The following is a 15,625-nucleotide window of genomic DNA, read 5'->3' as shown; positions in this document are numbered from 1 at the left end:
CAAGAAGAGTGAAGGCACCAGCAGAGTCCTCAGTAAGAGCTGTCCCATCAGCAAAGGGACACCCCACAAATCCAAGGAGAGATGACAGCAGCCTCAGTGAGACCAGTCACAGCAACAATGGTACTTGAGACAAATAAAAATCCCAGAGGAGCTTGGGCAATGGCTTCAGGGAACACCCACAAGAGAGACCCCAACAACAAAGAGACCTGAAGCCTACTCACCCATACAGGTTCAAGACTATGCCCAGGAACATGGCCTTCTAAGCAGTCCAAAGCTAACACAACCACAAGATAGTCTCTCACCCATATACATTTAGGAGACCTCCTTGGCAGTGAGGAAGTGATGTAGGAAAGAAGCACTTTGAGACTACAAAAGGAACCATGGCAAAGCAGCACAAAAAGACACCTTGCCTTGTGGGTGAAGACTGCTATCTTGTATACCCAGTTAGTACTAATCCCCATTTAACTTCTCTGAAAATAAAATTCAGAATGGAAGTGCTTAGGATAGTCAACAAACTCAAAGAAACAGTGAAGTAGAATGCCAATAAAATACATGAGAACAAAAGAGCAGAAATGAGAAAAATCTGGGGTGGGAGCTATAGCACAGTGGTAAGGCATTTGCCTTGCACGAGGCCAACACAGGACAGACCACGGTTTGAATCCTGGCATCACATATGGTCCCTCGAGCCTTCCAGGAGTGACTTCTGAGTGCAGAGCCAGGAGTAACTCCTGAGTGCAGCCAGGTGTGACCCCAAAAGAAAACAAATAAACAAACAAACAAACAGAAAGAAATGAGAAAAATGTTAGAGCTGAAAGACTTGGTGAGAAAAATGAAAATTTTGTGATAAGGCCTTACCAAAAGAGTTACTGATGTTAAGGACAGAATAAGTGAGTTAGAAGATGAAGTGCAGAAAATCTCCAGAAAACAACAAAAAGTGGAAAAACTATCTCAAAATAAATAATTAAAAGTTTTTTTAAAAATATCATTATAAATGTAGAGACAATAAAACTTTGTGTTAAATTAAACAGAAAAAAATAATTTGAGGCCCAGAGAGCCAGAAAGAAAACCCCTATGAAGAAGCAACAGTCAAAGGCATCGTTGCTAAGAAGTTCCTGAGCTGAAGACTGCATGTACCTACATCCTCAACAAAGTACTAGCATACAGAATGAAAAGATTTGTCAAGAATATCTTATACGGGGGACTTGAGCGATAGCACGGTTGTCTTGCCTATGCCCAGCTTCAATCACTGGCATCTTTTATGGACCCCTGAGCCTGCCAGGGGTAACATCTGAGCAAAGAGCCAAGAATAATCCTGAGAGCTTCCCGGTGTGGCCCCAAAACAAACAAAAAAATGTAGTCTTACACCAGGACCAAGTAGAATGTATCTTAGGAATGTATATATGGTTTAACATATGGAATCAAGAGATTGTACAAGGCCTAAGTGTCTTGGGTCTTGCATGCAGCAGACCCCAGTTCCATGGTCCTGTAAGCAAGCAATAATTAGAAAGAACAGTTTCAAATTTACTTTTTAGGCAATGAAATGGTTTGGCAAAGTATTGAGAAAGGAGAAAGAAGCTGGAGGATAAACCTTTCCCAAACCACTGTGATGCTTTCTTAACTCAAACTGGAGTGGAGAAAAGTCTAGACTTTTATAGAGAGCTCCTAATAAGAAAGTTCCCAGAGGGCCCGGAGAGATAGCACAGCGGTGTTTGCCTTGCAAGCAGCCGATCCAGGACCTAAGGTGGTTGGTTCGAATCCCGGTGTCCCATATGGTCCCCCGTGCCTGCCAGGAGCTATTTCTGAGCAGACAGCCAGGAATAACCCCTGAGCACTGCCAGGTGTGACCCCCCAAAAAAAAAAAAAAAAACCAAAAAAAAAAAAAAAGAAAGTTCCCAGAAAAGAAGATAAGGAAAAAAAATTCCTCATTTTCTAAAATTGATCCATCAATACAAGAATAGATAAAACAGCAATGGTGTCCCAGATCATTGTCCTATCTCATGAATTAAAAGAGATCGATCGCCTGAAATCAGTGACTGCAGTTCCAGAAGGAACATTTTTATATTATGATCCTGACACTCACACGCAGGCACATGTATGCATCTGCTTCTCTGTAGCATATTTAATGATATTTTTGTTATTATATTTATTATATTATTATTATATTATATATTATTATATAATATATTATTATATTATATTTACAGATATATATAATAATATATATTATATATATTATTATATAATATATTATTATATTATATTTACAGATATTTGTTCTTCTAAGCCCAATTGATGCTTTTATTCTATTGCTCACTGGGGCCTATAAACTTGATTTAGTTGGCAATAATCTCACCATTTAGAAAACATTGCATTTTCCTCAAGTGAAATAAAAAGGGGGTTATTGCTGCTTGCCATGATATTTCCCTAGATTAAAAAAAAAAGTTTGCACAAGAGACATAGTACAGTGGGTAAGGTACTTGCCCAGAACATGGCTGACCTATGTATATTCCACTTACTACATATGATTCCCCCAGTCCTACTGGAAGTGATTTCTGAGCACAGACATTTATGGACCCCAAAATAAAATAAACAAGCCCCCCCCCAAAGCAATGTTATTTTCCAAAATGTGCTCTGTGGGAGGCTCTGTTGTTTTCCAGTGACTCAGAGGGAGTTGTACCATACTATTTTCAAAGAAATCACTCAGATAAATGCAACAAAGATGCTTAATTGCCACAGTTAATAAGCTTGTTTATTCCACTTATTTGACCATGAAGATCTTATTATGTACCTATTTTGACAGACATTTAGGAATTGCAGTGAAAAGTTATGTGATGACATTTGAAAAGTAGAAAACTCTAAGCATTGTTGCTTTTATTATCAGTTTAGCTTCTCAGAACAAACACTTCAAATACTAATATATTCTTGGACATTTGCAAAGAAAGAATCCCTTTGATTGTTCTGGGAAAGAAACAAAGATTTCATTTGTTCCAATTGTCTCAGCACCCGCTACAGTATTTCAGGATCCCCCAAGGGTCTGAAACACTTGACACAATTCATTTTAGAATCTCACTATTAACAGCAAGGTTCAGAAATTGTTTTGTTGAAAAGGAGCATATGCCACATGAACAAAATATCTTTGTTTTGAAAGAAATATCATTAGTATCACTCCTGTTGGCAAATATTCCTCAGTGCTGAGAATGCAAACTGTCAAACTGTGTAAAAATCTGAACTGTCAAAATAAAATTCAGATAAGATAATGAAAATTTTATTTTTAAAATGAACATGAATTTAAAATGAAATATAAAGAAACATGAAAACTTTAAAAAGTTGGATCCATCTGATGGAGATACAACTCCTACATTCAAAGAGCAAAGAAATTAGTACAGGGGCTGGCGAGGTGGCGCTAGAGGTAAGATGTCTGCCTTGCAAGTGATAGCCAAGGAAGATCACGGTTCGATCCCCTGGCGTCCCATATGGTCCCCCCAAGCCAGGGCAATTTCTGAGCGCTTAGCCAGGAGTAACCCCTGTTTTTTGGGTGTGGCCCAAAAAACCAAAAAAAGAAATTAGTACACTACAATGAGAAAAAATTAACCTAGCAAGTAATTGAGCAAATAGCTTTTATGGTCAGACAAAGATAATTTTTAAAATATTATATACTACAGATTCTGAGAAAGAATGCCTACTCACAGAATCTTAACTACTTATAGTATCTTAACCACTCACAGCCATCTGTGACTAATTCGAAATATGGTTACCAGAGATATTCTGAACTATTTTGAGCTTTTGTACATGTCATATGTGTACTGCTACACAGAATTAATTTCTCCCACATACAACTGAAATCTTTCCTCTATTCAACCTTCTTCAGGAAAATTTCCCAGGTTGTTTTATTACAGTATGAATCTGTTCCATTCCAATGGATCTTGCCTTTATTTTCTGTTCCTATAAATTAAGTTACTTATCTCTATCACTGAACTTAGCACAGCATGGATCTTGTCTTGGTGGTACCTATTCCACCAAATTTATGAGTTTCCCTGAGAACAAGGAGTTTGTTTGGTCCACCTTTAGTCTTCTGTGGTTAGTAGCATAGGAGATGCTCAGTAAATGTTTGAAGAAAGCTCCAGGATGCTATGTTGGCTTTGGTTAAGAGGTAAAGGGTGCCAAACACATTTCTGATAACTCAATAACACTTAAATGTTGGATGTCACACACACACACACACACACACACACACACACACACACAAACAACCCACAGATAAAAGAGCATAACAGTTGTCTGGTGTTAACGTTCTGAAAACTATGTAATTCCCTGTAATGAGTGTGTAATGGAATGATTGTTGACATATTTTGAAATAATATGAGTGCGATTAGCTAATTTCAACTGATACAATTACAAAATAATTGATAATCTACCTCAGTTGGCAGGCAATAAAATATGATTAGAAGTGGTTTTTGGATCTGAGTAACTTGAGAATGGGTCTCAATCTGTTTCCTACTAGCTTTCCCCACCCCCACTTTTATTGTATTTTCTTTTTCTTTTCTTTTTATTGTATTTCTTTTTATTTTTTTTATTTTCGGTACCATAATTTACACTATTGCTAAGGTTTTATGCATAAGACATTTTAAGACAATACCCTCAACAAGAGTGTCGGCTTTCCTCCATCATCATTTGAGTGCCTCTTCCATTTTTTCCCCTAACCCCTTTCCAGTGATAGACACTTCCTACTAAAATCAGTTCTCTGTTTCTGTTGCCTTTTAGTATTTGCTAATTTATACTGTTTCTTGATATACTACATATGAAGTGTATCATTCTGTATCTGTCCTTCTTCTAACTTTACTCAGCATACTCTCCCAAACCATCCACATAGCAACACATTATATTATTTGATATTTTCCTAGAGTGAGTAGTATTTCATTGTGTACCAGTGCTTCTTTAGCCAGTCATCTTCTCTTGGATACCTGGATTGATTCCAGATTTGGGCTATTACAATCCGTAGTGTACTTAACATAGGGGTGCAAGCACTGTTTTTTTTTTTTAATATTGTGGAGAGTAAATGCCAAGAAATAGGATTGCTGGAATATATGAGATGCTTTATTTGAGAAATTGATCAAACTTTTGGAGAAAAATTCAAAATCCAAGACATATTGTAATCAAAATGGCAAAATCCACCCTGATCTTCCTGCCACGCCACCACTGCAGGTGAGGTTTCTTCCTTCTTGCTGACATCACTGGGCCTGATCTTCTACTTACCTCCAAGCAGACGCCTGACCTGCACTATATAAATACCACCATACCATAGCTCCAAAGTGCAGATCTACTCAATAAATTATTTTCTCCTCATGTTTATTCTTCCTGTCATTCTGTGAGGATGGACAGAGAAGACAGAAACATAAGTTCAATCTCTCAGTAATTTTCAGAAGGTATAACTACAAAGATTCATCCTCAGCACAGCAAGAACACTAGAAAACCAATGGAGAAAACATGTAGAAACCCCAAAGCTCAATGATGAAAAATCCTCAATGTCTTTAGTAACACTATGTTGAGGATGTTCAAACAGGTTCAAAGAAATGATAGCACAGGTAACTGCAAAGCACAAGAAAATATGAGAGTTGGAATGAAAAAATACTACAGTCATAAATGATAAAAATAAATAACATGGTAGATGATATAATAAAAAGTCAATAGAAGCTCTGAATAGCAGTCTAACAGTCTAACAAAAGATAAAAAATCTTTAGGAGGAGGAGGAGGAAACCACTAGAAAAGAGCAGAAAGTAGAGAATAGTCTGCAAAGAAATGAGCATTGTACCAGGAAATTATGAGATAAAAGTTAAATAGGAACAATATAAAAATCATTAGAGTCTTGCTGCAGAAGAGCAAGACAAATGTGATCATTCAGTTTGCCATTCTTGAAAGTTTTGTTTGAGCAAATAATGGGAAATAAGTTTGTTAAATGCTGCCAAAGGGGAGTTTGTGAGTGGGAGGAATCCTAGACATTGATGGGAAGAGATGTAGTGGTGGAATAGATGTTGGGCTATTGTATGCCTGAAACAACTCTAATATGAACACCTTATAATCACAGTGTTTTAATACAAATTAAAAGAAAAAAATGTCAAAGCCCAGGGGCCTGAACAATAATACAGTGTGTAGTTACTTGCCTTGCACACAAATGACCAGAGTTTGATTTTCAACACTTTATATGTTTCGCTGACACCCACCAGGAGTGATCCCTGAACACAGAGCCAGCAGTGAGCCCTGAGCACAATCTAGTGTGACCATAAAACAAAAACAAAACAAAATCCAAAGACAGAGATAAAAGATTGTAAGCAGCAAAATCACAGAAGGAACTCACAAACAAACAAACAAAAAACTTTTTTTTTACATTTTTTTTATTTTATTTTAATTATGACAACATAGATGCAAAGAAAGAGGACAGGGTAAAGTTACAGTGGAAGCCCAATCACCCATAAACAGAATCCTCGGTAGTCCCATCGATGATATCCCAGCCTTGAACTTTCAGCCAAAGAACATTAAGAAAAACAAAACTGAACCCATGTACAATACAATTACTTTGTCCCTCAAATCCCCAATTGTAGTACATACTAATTCTTAGCAGCACACAATATAATCTAAAGACATTAGACTTATGTAACTCCTTAAACATTGAGGGCAAAGTACATTTCTCTAGTTCCATGCACATGCTTACTAGTTTAAGTTAACCTCAAAAGTTTTAGTGGGTTGTTTTTCTTAAGGATTGGAGTCAAGGGAACATAGTAAAAAACGGTATTAAAGTGGCATTTGTTTGCATAGGCCCACCAAAACATAAGAGACATGGAAAGACAAATTATGGTCTAAATACAAGGAGACCCTACCCCTGAAGTTTCCTGGCACAGGACTGACTCTAGGCTCCAGGCAAACTAGTTTGTCCAATTCAAGTCATCGTCTGTAGTGGCAATACACCTCCATTCTTCACATAGTCTCTGTTGCTGGTATCATGCTTCTGTATTAAAGATCCTGGAGTCTGCATATCCCATATTGCAGTCAGGATGGTGCAGAGCATCCTCTTGTTTCCCCTCACACTTAAGGGGCACTACAGAGAACCATGTCCTGTAGAGCAGGTCATTGTTGTTGTCAAGTCTTCTCAGTGTAAACGGAAGTCTCTTTTTAGGAGGTCGATCTCAGACCCTTGGTAGTGTCTTTCCTGGTAGAGGACTGCTTCCAGCTGTTGCTATATAAGACCTTGGATGTTTCGTAGATAGCTTGCCTGGTTCTGGCGTGAATGGAGGATGCCCATTCTTCTGAGGCCTGTGCCAGGTCATTATATCAATGTTCAGGGTGTAAGGTACATTGTACTGAGATTTATTAGATAAGAACTTATCTGTATGTATGGTGTTTTCCCATTTTAATGTGTCTATGCGAACAAGGATCAATGCCATGAAGCATTATTGGTGCATCTGGAAGCAATAGGAACAAGACCAGCAATTTCCATGACATAGTTCAATCATAGGCATCAAACTGAGGGACAGTTCCAACAACAATCCTTACTGAACAGCTTACAAATAAAAGACAAGATGAAAAGTGGATAGAAACATCATGGTAGAAGAATATATAGAGAGTTATATCAGTTAAAGAAAATACCCATAAAATATACAAAAGATATATGAGTTCAATATGTGTTCAATTTGTGTCCTTCTAAATAGTTCTAGGATTTGTTAGATCTACTGTATGTCTTGGGTCAGAGATTAGAACTGTGTGTTACTGAAGTTAAGAAGGGTAAATCTGGGGTACTGATGGTTGGGAGGAGCATATGTTGCTAGCCCCCGCGCGGTTTGCAAAATGTAGACTGGTATGAAATTGCCAGTGACAGCCTGAGTATAGCTGAGCTATCTGCCACCCACCAGATCAAACTCCACCCCCTCAGCCCCACCCTAGGCCAGTCTCCGGACAGACCCGGCCTGGGAGTGGGGAAAACCCAGGGTGCCCCGTCAACTCCTTCCAGGAACCCACCTGGAGATCCTGAGGAATGGGGGAGTGGGGGGTCGGGTGACCCAGGTCCGGGCCCCCCTACCCTGGGCCGGGCCAACAGGCCGCTGGCACATGTGGAGGCCTGCCAGCTGCCCACCTGTGCCGGCTAAAAATCCTGCCCCAGGAAGGGCACAAAAAACTTCTTATGATTTTTAGCAGAATTAATAAATGAGGCTCCATGGCATTAAACAAAAGGTAAATATAGAGAGAGAAAGAAAGGAAGGAAGGAAGGAAGGAAGGAAGGAAGGAAGGAAGGAAGGAAGGAAGGAAGGAAGGAAGGAAGGAAGGAAGGAAGGAAGGGAGGGAGGGAGGGAGGGAGGGAGGGAGGGAGGGAGGGAGGGAGGGAGGGAGGGAGGGAGGGAGGGAGGGAGGGAGGGAGGGAGGGAGAGAGAGAGAGAGAGAGAGAGAAAGGAAAGAAAGAAAGAAAGAAGGAAAGAAGGAAGGAAGGAAGGAAGGAAGGAAGGAAGGAAGGAAGGAAGGAAGGAAGGAAGGAAGGAAGGAAGGAAGGAAGGAAGGAAGGAAGGAAGGAAGGAAGGAAGGAAGGAAGAAAGAAAGAAAGAAAGAAAGAAAGAAAGAAAGAAAGAAAGAAAGAAAGAAAGAAAGAAAGAAAGAAAGAAAGAAAGAAAGAAAGAAAGAAAGAAAGAAAGAAAGAAAGAAAGAAAGATGGATGAAATGAAATGGAGAGCTAGAATGGTAAGTAAATGCTTGCTTTGCACTTACTACAGACCAAGAAACTAAGTTCAATTCCTGCAACCAACATATCCCAGAGATGCACATAACAAAACATAACAAAAGCAAAAACAGAAACAAAAACAAACAACAACAAAAGTAGGTGAAACAAACATCTCACCAAAAAAGAATACTTTATTCAGCTAGATTAGCATTTTATTTTAAAGGAATGAACAAAATCTCACAGAGAAGCAACAGATTGAGAAGTTTGCAGCCTTGATACTTCGTGTTGTGACCTGAAGAAGGGAGTATAAATTACTCTGGCCTAGGGCTGCCATGAGTGTTTAATAAGATAATAAATAATCAATAATAATTAAATAAGATAAGACAGGCTTAGTATGATGCCTGGCATAGAATCAACACTCTGGGGGTAGAGTTCAGGGATAGAGCATTTGTATAGCAAACACTCCTTTTCTACTGTTATTTTTACTGTTAAAACCATTTCATTGAAAGAAAAATTATAATGAACAAATCTGGAAAAGGATGTGGGCACAGGGAAATCTAGAGAATAGGGTGAGGTCAGCCTTAATAAAGTACAGATGCTAGAAAAATCTTGGATTTTTCAGTAAAATGTTGTGACAAATGAAGATAGAATTTAATGAATTCTGGGGAATAACAATTTGTTTTTAAAGGATCTCTGGCAAAAGAATGATACATTATTTTTTTTAAATAATTAGTTTATCAACTTATCACTGATTTATAATTTGATGGATTTTCAGGGCTAGATTTTTTTCATCTATATGTGTATAGGTGTCACTAAATTGACCCCCAAAAAAACTCTCCCAAATTTTGAAATTAAAAGGAAATATCATAAGGGAGAAACAAATGGTCAGTCATTGGAACTGAAGATTTTGCTTATAGAAATGAGCTTACACAGGGGGAAAGTGATGGGAGGGGTTCTTGGGACACTGATGATGGTGTAGTATGGTATGATGGTATGATGTATGAATGAAAATCATCATTAACAGAATTGCATATTTCAGTATCTCAAGAAAAATTACTTTAAAATAAAGGACCAACAGTGTAAATTATGTTAGATTTTGAAGAGTTAGAAAACCATCACTTGGGATGCAAAAACTTTTTATTTTTTTATTTTTTATTTTTATTTTTTATTTTTATTATTTTCACACCTGGTGACGCTCAGGAGTTACTCCTGGATATGTGCTCAGAAATGGCTCCTGACTTGGGAGACCATATGGGACACTGGGTGATTGAACCAAGGTCTTGACCTACTGCTTGCACCACTGCTCTGGCCCTGCAGATACTCTTTGAAATAAAAACTATTTTCTAAAAGTAAATAGTTTAACTCAACTGAAGACTTAATTTCTTCATCTGAAATAGTGTGATTGATGCTACCTTTCCACTACCAACACATATGGTTGGGATTGCTGGTAAAATCCTCTTTTTTTCATCAAGCTGAAACTGAGATTTATGACCCTAATTAACAGCTTTCCAAGAAGTTTATTTTCCAACTGATTGAATTATATTAAACTTGACTGCCATTTCTGGACTAGGTGATCGTTATTATCCTCTTCAGTTGTATAAAAAATTCCAAATGAATAAATCTAAAAATCCTTAGATAATAAAATGTTTATGTTTGACTGAACTACTTACATTAAATGAGTTTCTTAATACTTTAGAGATCAAAAATCAGGTCTAAGTCATATATAGACTGATGTCGCCTGAGTTCTAGTAAGAGCACTAATTAAAATTCAATTTATCTTAAACTTACTCTGAATCAAATTTATGTTGCAAAGGATATTCATATATATTCAAATATTAACCTGATTGGCATTCATTTCATTTCAGATCTGAAAGTTCATCTCCAAACCACTGATTATGGCAACTTCTTGGCTAATCAAATGAACCCTCTTACTGTTTCCAAGATCGATACTGAAATGAGGAAAAAGCTTTGCATGGAATTTGAGTATTTCCGGAATCATTCTCTTGAGCCCCTGAGCACGTTTTTCAACTACATGACGTAAGTGATATCAAGAAGTCCCCAAAGTAAACCGTTAAAGTGGAGCATTTGGACTTTCCCTATTGTTTGTACCTTTGAGGACATTCAAATCTTGGCAGCTGTTAAACTTAGCATTATATTTTTACTTTTAGAAAGTAATTTTTATTTATAAGATATTTATTTTATAAATAAGACGTTTATTTCATAAATAAGATATTTATTTCATCAATAAGATAATTATATTTATAAATATATCTATGAGACATTTTATTTATAATATATAAGATGTATTCTTATAATTTATAATGTATTTATAGATAAGATATTTATTCTAGAAATAAGATATTGATTTATAATATATTTTGATAACCTCTGTATAAAGCAAAACTTTCCATTTTCATTCTAAAAGAGGGTAAGTGGTGCTCAGACTGAAATAATTCTAACTGTTATAGTGAAGGCATATGTGAAAATTTTGGTCACCTGTCAGAATGAGGTTAAAATATGACAAATAGTTCTGAAGTCTATATCTACTCTTTTGTAATTCATCTTGTAATAAACTATATGGTCCTTTTAATAATGTGCTTAGCACTTTCTCTTTTTTTGGGTGTTTATTTTGTTTGTTTTGGTTGGGGTATTTTTGGGTTTTTTTGTTTTTTGTTTTTTTGGTTTTTGGTTTTTGGGTCACACCCGGCAATGCTCAGGGGTTACTCCTGGCTCTATGCTCAGAAGTCACTCTTGGCAGGCTCGGGAGACCATATGGGGTGCCGGGATTCGAACCACTGTCCATCTGCATGCAAGGCAAACGCCCTACCTCCATGCTAATCTCCGGCCCCCATTTTCTATGTATATTGACACTCACTCAACCCATTCTAACCCATATATTTGATGCATACAAATGAAATCATGCATATATATTTTTTCTTATTACAAAAATGCAATTAGCTTATTGCTATATAAGTCACATTATTTTCCAACTAAATTTGAATCAAAGAAATGTCCTTTAGAATTTTGGAACATTTTTTCCAAATTAAAAATTATAAAACTTAGGGCCCGGAGAGATAGCACAGCGGCGTTTGCCTTGCAAGCAGCCGATACAGGACCAAAGGTGGTTGGTTCGAATCCCGGTGTCCCATATGTTCCCCCGTGCCTGCCAGGAGCTATTTCTGAGCAGACAGCCAGGAGTAACCCCTGAGCACCGCCGAGTGTGATAAAAAAAAAAGAAAATTATAAAACTTAAAATTATGAAAATTAATGTTAACTTTACAATTACAATTAACAATTTACAATTCAATTTACAATTTACAATTCAAATTAGGAAAATTTAATTCAAAAACAATAAAAGTAGCATCATCCTTGGATATTTTCTTTTATTTTTGCCAATTCAAAAGGCTAAAAGTTACATATTTACTTCAATTTATCTTCATTTGCAATAACTGAGTCATTTAACATTTGTCATATATATTTTCTATCTGACCAAATACTTTGATTTATTTTTTACTCAACATTTTTGGTTGATATGAAGACTTGGTAAGTTAAGAAACATACAGCCAAGGAAACAAGGCTCTGCACATGGTAGAACCTATTCCACTACTATTATGATGGGGTTATAGCCCAAGAACAAAAACAAAAACCAAAAAAAGAAAGAAAATTATAGGGCTGGGAGATTGATTTAGGGTTGAAATAGCTTTTGTGCACACATGCCCCAGTTTCTGTCCCAGATTCCAACATGGTCCTCAGAGCATTGCCAGGAGTCAACCCAAGCACTTCACTGAAGCATCATCATGTTTGGACCTCAACCCAAAACTAAAGAAACAATCAAAGTAATATTTCCTGTTAGAGTGATAGTGGGTAAGTCACATGCCTTTGATGCACCAGACCAGGCCCAATCTCTGACACCTTAGATGATCTCCTGAGCACTGTTAGCAGTGATCCCTGAGCCCAGGCTCAGCTTTTACCATCACTGGATATAGCCCAAAAACAGACAAAAGAAAAAAATAATGAATAATTCAAAGTTACAGCATTATGAAAGAATTTGATGTTTAGTCCATGTCTAAAAACCTAATGATCTTGCACTGTCTCACTGGTTTATAAAAAGATAAAATTAGGCACGGGAAAATATTATTGCTGTATGTCAGGATGTATGCCTGACACAGACTGAACTCAGGTTCAATCCCCATCACCTTATGGTCCCTTTTTGTGTGCAATTCTGAATGCCCCCAAGTATTGTCAAGTGTGTCCCCGGAGGTCCCCCAAATTGAAGAATGTCCTCGATAATCTACATCTCAGTCCATAAGCAGCATCTGATCTTACTGCTCTTTCCCTGAACTGGTAAGTTTGGCTGAGAATTAATTTCCAGCATGAGAAGTATCTAGGTGCCTTTTGGAAAATAAGCCTATTTTTTATTTCTGCCCAAGAAAGTCTGATATAGTTGACTTTGGGGGGACCTGTCTGTGTCTGGGAGGAAGTCAACTTTCCTGACAGATATTCCTGATTTGAAGTATCTCATCATGGTGTCCACAACTTTTTCACTTAGAAGTCAGCCTTCATCATCATTCTCATGAGTTTCTCGTCACAGCTATCTAGACAAGTTATACTTCCCAGTCAGAGATTAGAAAGTTCAACTGATCCAATTCTAGGTTTACTGAGCCAGTCCATTGCTTATCTCATTTGTGTTGGCTTGCTAGCATCTAGCTAGCAACTGCAGAGTGTCAAGAAGCCTCAATATAACAAAAGCACATATGTGGGGGCAGATGTTTCTCCCATCTAAATTACTATACTTGTCGCTCTTCCAAAAGTATTTTTCATTTTGGTAACCAATTTCAGCGGGATGAATTTACCTCAGAATTACTTCTGGTCCTATTAGTAAGTGCCCTGGTAACGTAATAGAAATGAGTGAGTCAACCCGAATGTAGTAAGACTCCCTTATAAAAATAGTCTAAATTTAAGTTCCTAAAATAAATAAAATCTAGTCATTGTACATTTTGGTGACATAATTACTGTATATGCAAAACTTGTTTTGAAAAATCTAGGATAGATATTTTTAAAGGCTTACTAGCAGGAAGATGTGAGGTTTTGTATACTATAATTATACAGAATTGTGTGAAACAAAAGAATGAATTTAATAGCAATTTAATGAAGACACCATTTAATATAGCCTGGTGGTTTTTTCTCTTGTCTCCTATTGAACATTTTCCAACTTCATTTCAAAATCTTGCTTTTGAGGCTAGCCAAATGTAAAAATAATTTTTCAGTGGTCAAAATATACTACGTGGGGAACTTTAAATTTCCTTAATGTGGGGTAATCAAAGAAATATAATCTTCAATATTTACATAGCAAGAATCATAAGCTTAAGGGACACACTGTAGAAATCATTAAAGAATTTTTTATAAAGGCTAAGCAAAGTCTTTGACTATCTCAGTCACACGTAATAAACTTTCTCTACACAGTAATGCAGTGTAGTCTTATTGTGCTTCACTGTATTGTACACTATGGGACTGAACATGTTGATTTGCAGAAGAATTTTTCAATACTAAAGGTAGGAAAGACTTGAGTGAATCAAATTGTTGGCCACACCATCACCTGCTAATTTAAAACAAATAGCTGGGGCTGGAGATATAGTACAGTGGGTAAGGTGCTATTCTTGTATGCACCCAACCCAGATTTGATCCTCAGCACTGTTTGGCACCCCCGAATTCTTCCAGGAGTGATCTGTGAACTCAGATATAGGATTAAGCCATGATCAAAATAGGTATGGCCTCCAGACAAAAACTAACAAAAACAAAACAGCATAATTCTGAGAATTAAGAACTGATGGAACAAAAACAGATTTAAGCACAAGGCCAAGAAAAAAATAAGACAGTATTAAACTAAAGTCAGAACAAAACTTGAACATTTATTGGATGAGGTGAAAGGTGGAACAACAAATTCTAATTTTGAAATATTTAGCAGATAAAATAGAATTTGAAGTAACATTTAAATTGGTCATTATATTGGAGTATTAGGTTGATGTTAGTAAGACACAAAGATATTTTGTATTTGGAAATGCCAACAAAATAATTCAGAAAGGGTGTTAGCGTTTGCATGCATCAATGTGCTACAGACTATACTTCTCATTTCATGAGTAACACCCTGTAAGGGGAAACATATTCTTTTACAAGAAGTCAGATGGTAGAATGGTCGAATACCTCCAGGATTTGTGACCTAAGGAAGATCTGACATCACAATGGTAGAGAACCTCTTCTCAGGATTATCATACACAAGTCTATGCTAAGTAACTGTTATTAGCCTATGCTTATGAATAGAATGTTGGAATCCTTTTCTACCTAATATGTAGAGAAAAGGCACTATCTGATGACATTTGAGTGCATAAAGAATATCAGATAATTTTATTTTTGTTTTTACTGCATTGAAAAGTGAGGGAGTGAGGGTATTGGTCTGAAGGAATGAGTATGACTTAATTGTTTTTGCAAAAAATATATTGAGGGAATGAACCTTGAAGTAGAGAAAATAGAAAAATTTAAAGTTTACCTGAAATATGAAATTTAGATAAGAGCATGAAGACAGCAATACATTTGGACTTAACAGAATTTAGTATCTTTTTGTTTTAAAGTCTTGCTTTTATTCTGTTTTTGAATCACACCCCTTTGTGTTTTTGGCTTACACTTGACTCTGTGCTCAAGGGTTATTCCTTGTGATGTGTGGGGATTATATGGAGTGTCAGGGATCTAACCTAGGTGGGCTGAGAATCTAGTATCTTTATAATGAGAAAGAAAGCAATCATTATTTCTTTAAGATTTACTTTACTCAAGAGCATGTATCACATAGTTGACATAATTGATTGTAATAAATTTGTTTTCAGATAAGTGAAAGCAAAATTAAAAAATAGTCGAAAGAAAAAATAAGAAAGAAGA

At 36.7% G+C, this 15,625-nt stretch overlaps 1 protein-coding gene across 1 annotated transcript in view; it reads left to right on the top strand.

Annotated features, from left to right (window-relative positions):
- The window catches only part of ATP6V0D2 (ATPase H+ transporting V0 subunit d2), a 61,789-nt gene that overhangs the window by 10,751 nt on the left and 35,413 nt on the right, over positions 1–15,625 (top strand). The window contains exon 2 of the mRNA XM_049782147.1: positions 10,564–10,735. Coding sequence (XP_049638104.1) covers positions 10,564–10,735 — 172 coding nt within the window. The remainder of the gene's footprint in view (positions 1–10,563; positions 10,736–15,625) is intronic.

The sequence above is a fragment of the Suncus etruscus genome, chromosome 10, assembly GCF_024139225.1.
Source record: "Suncus etruscus isolate mSunEtr1 chromosome 10, mSunEtr1.pri.cur, whole genome shotgun sequence".
NCBI classification, from domain to species: Eukaryota; Metazoa; Chordata; class Mammalia; order Eulipotyphla; family Soricidae; genus Suncus; species Suncus etruscus.
The sequence above is the reverse complement of the archived record's forward strand: the minus strand, read 5'-3'. Positions and strand labels throughout refer to the sequence as shown.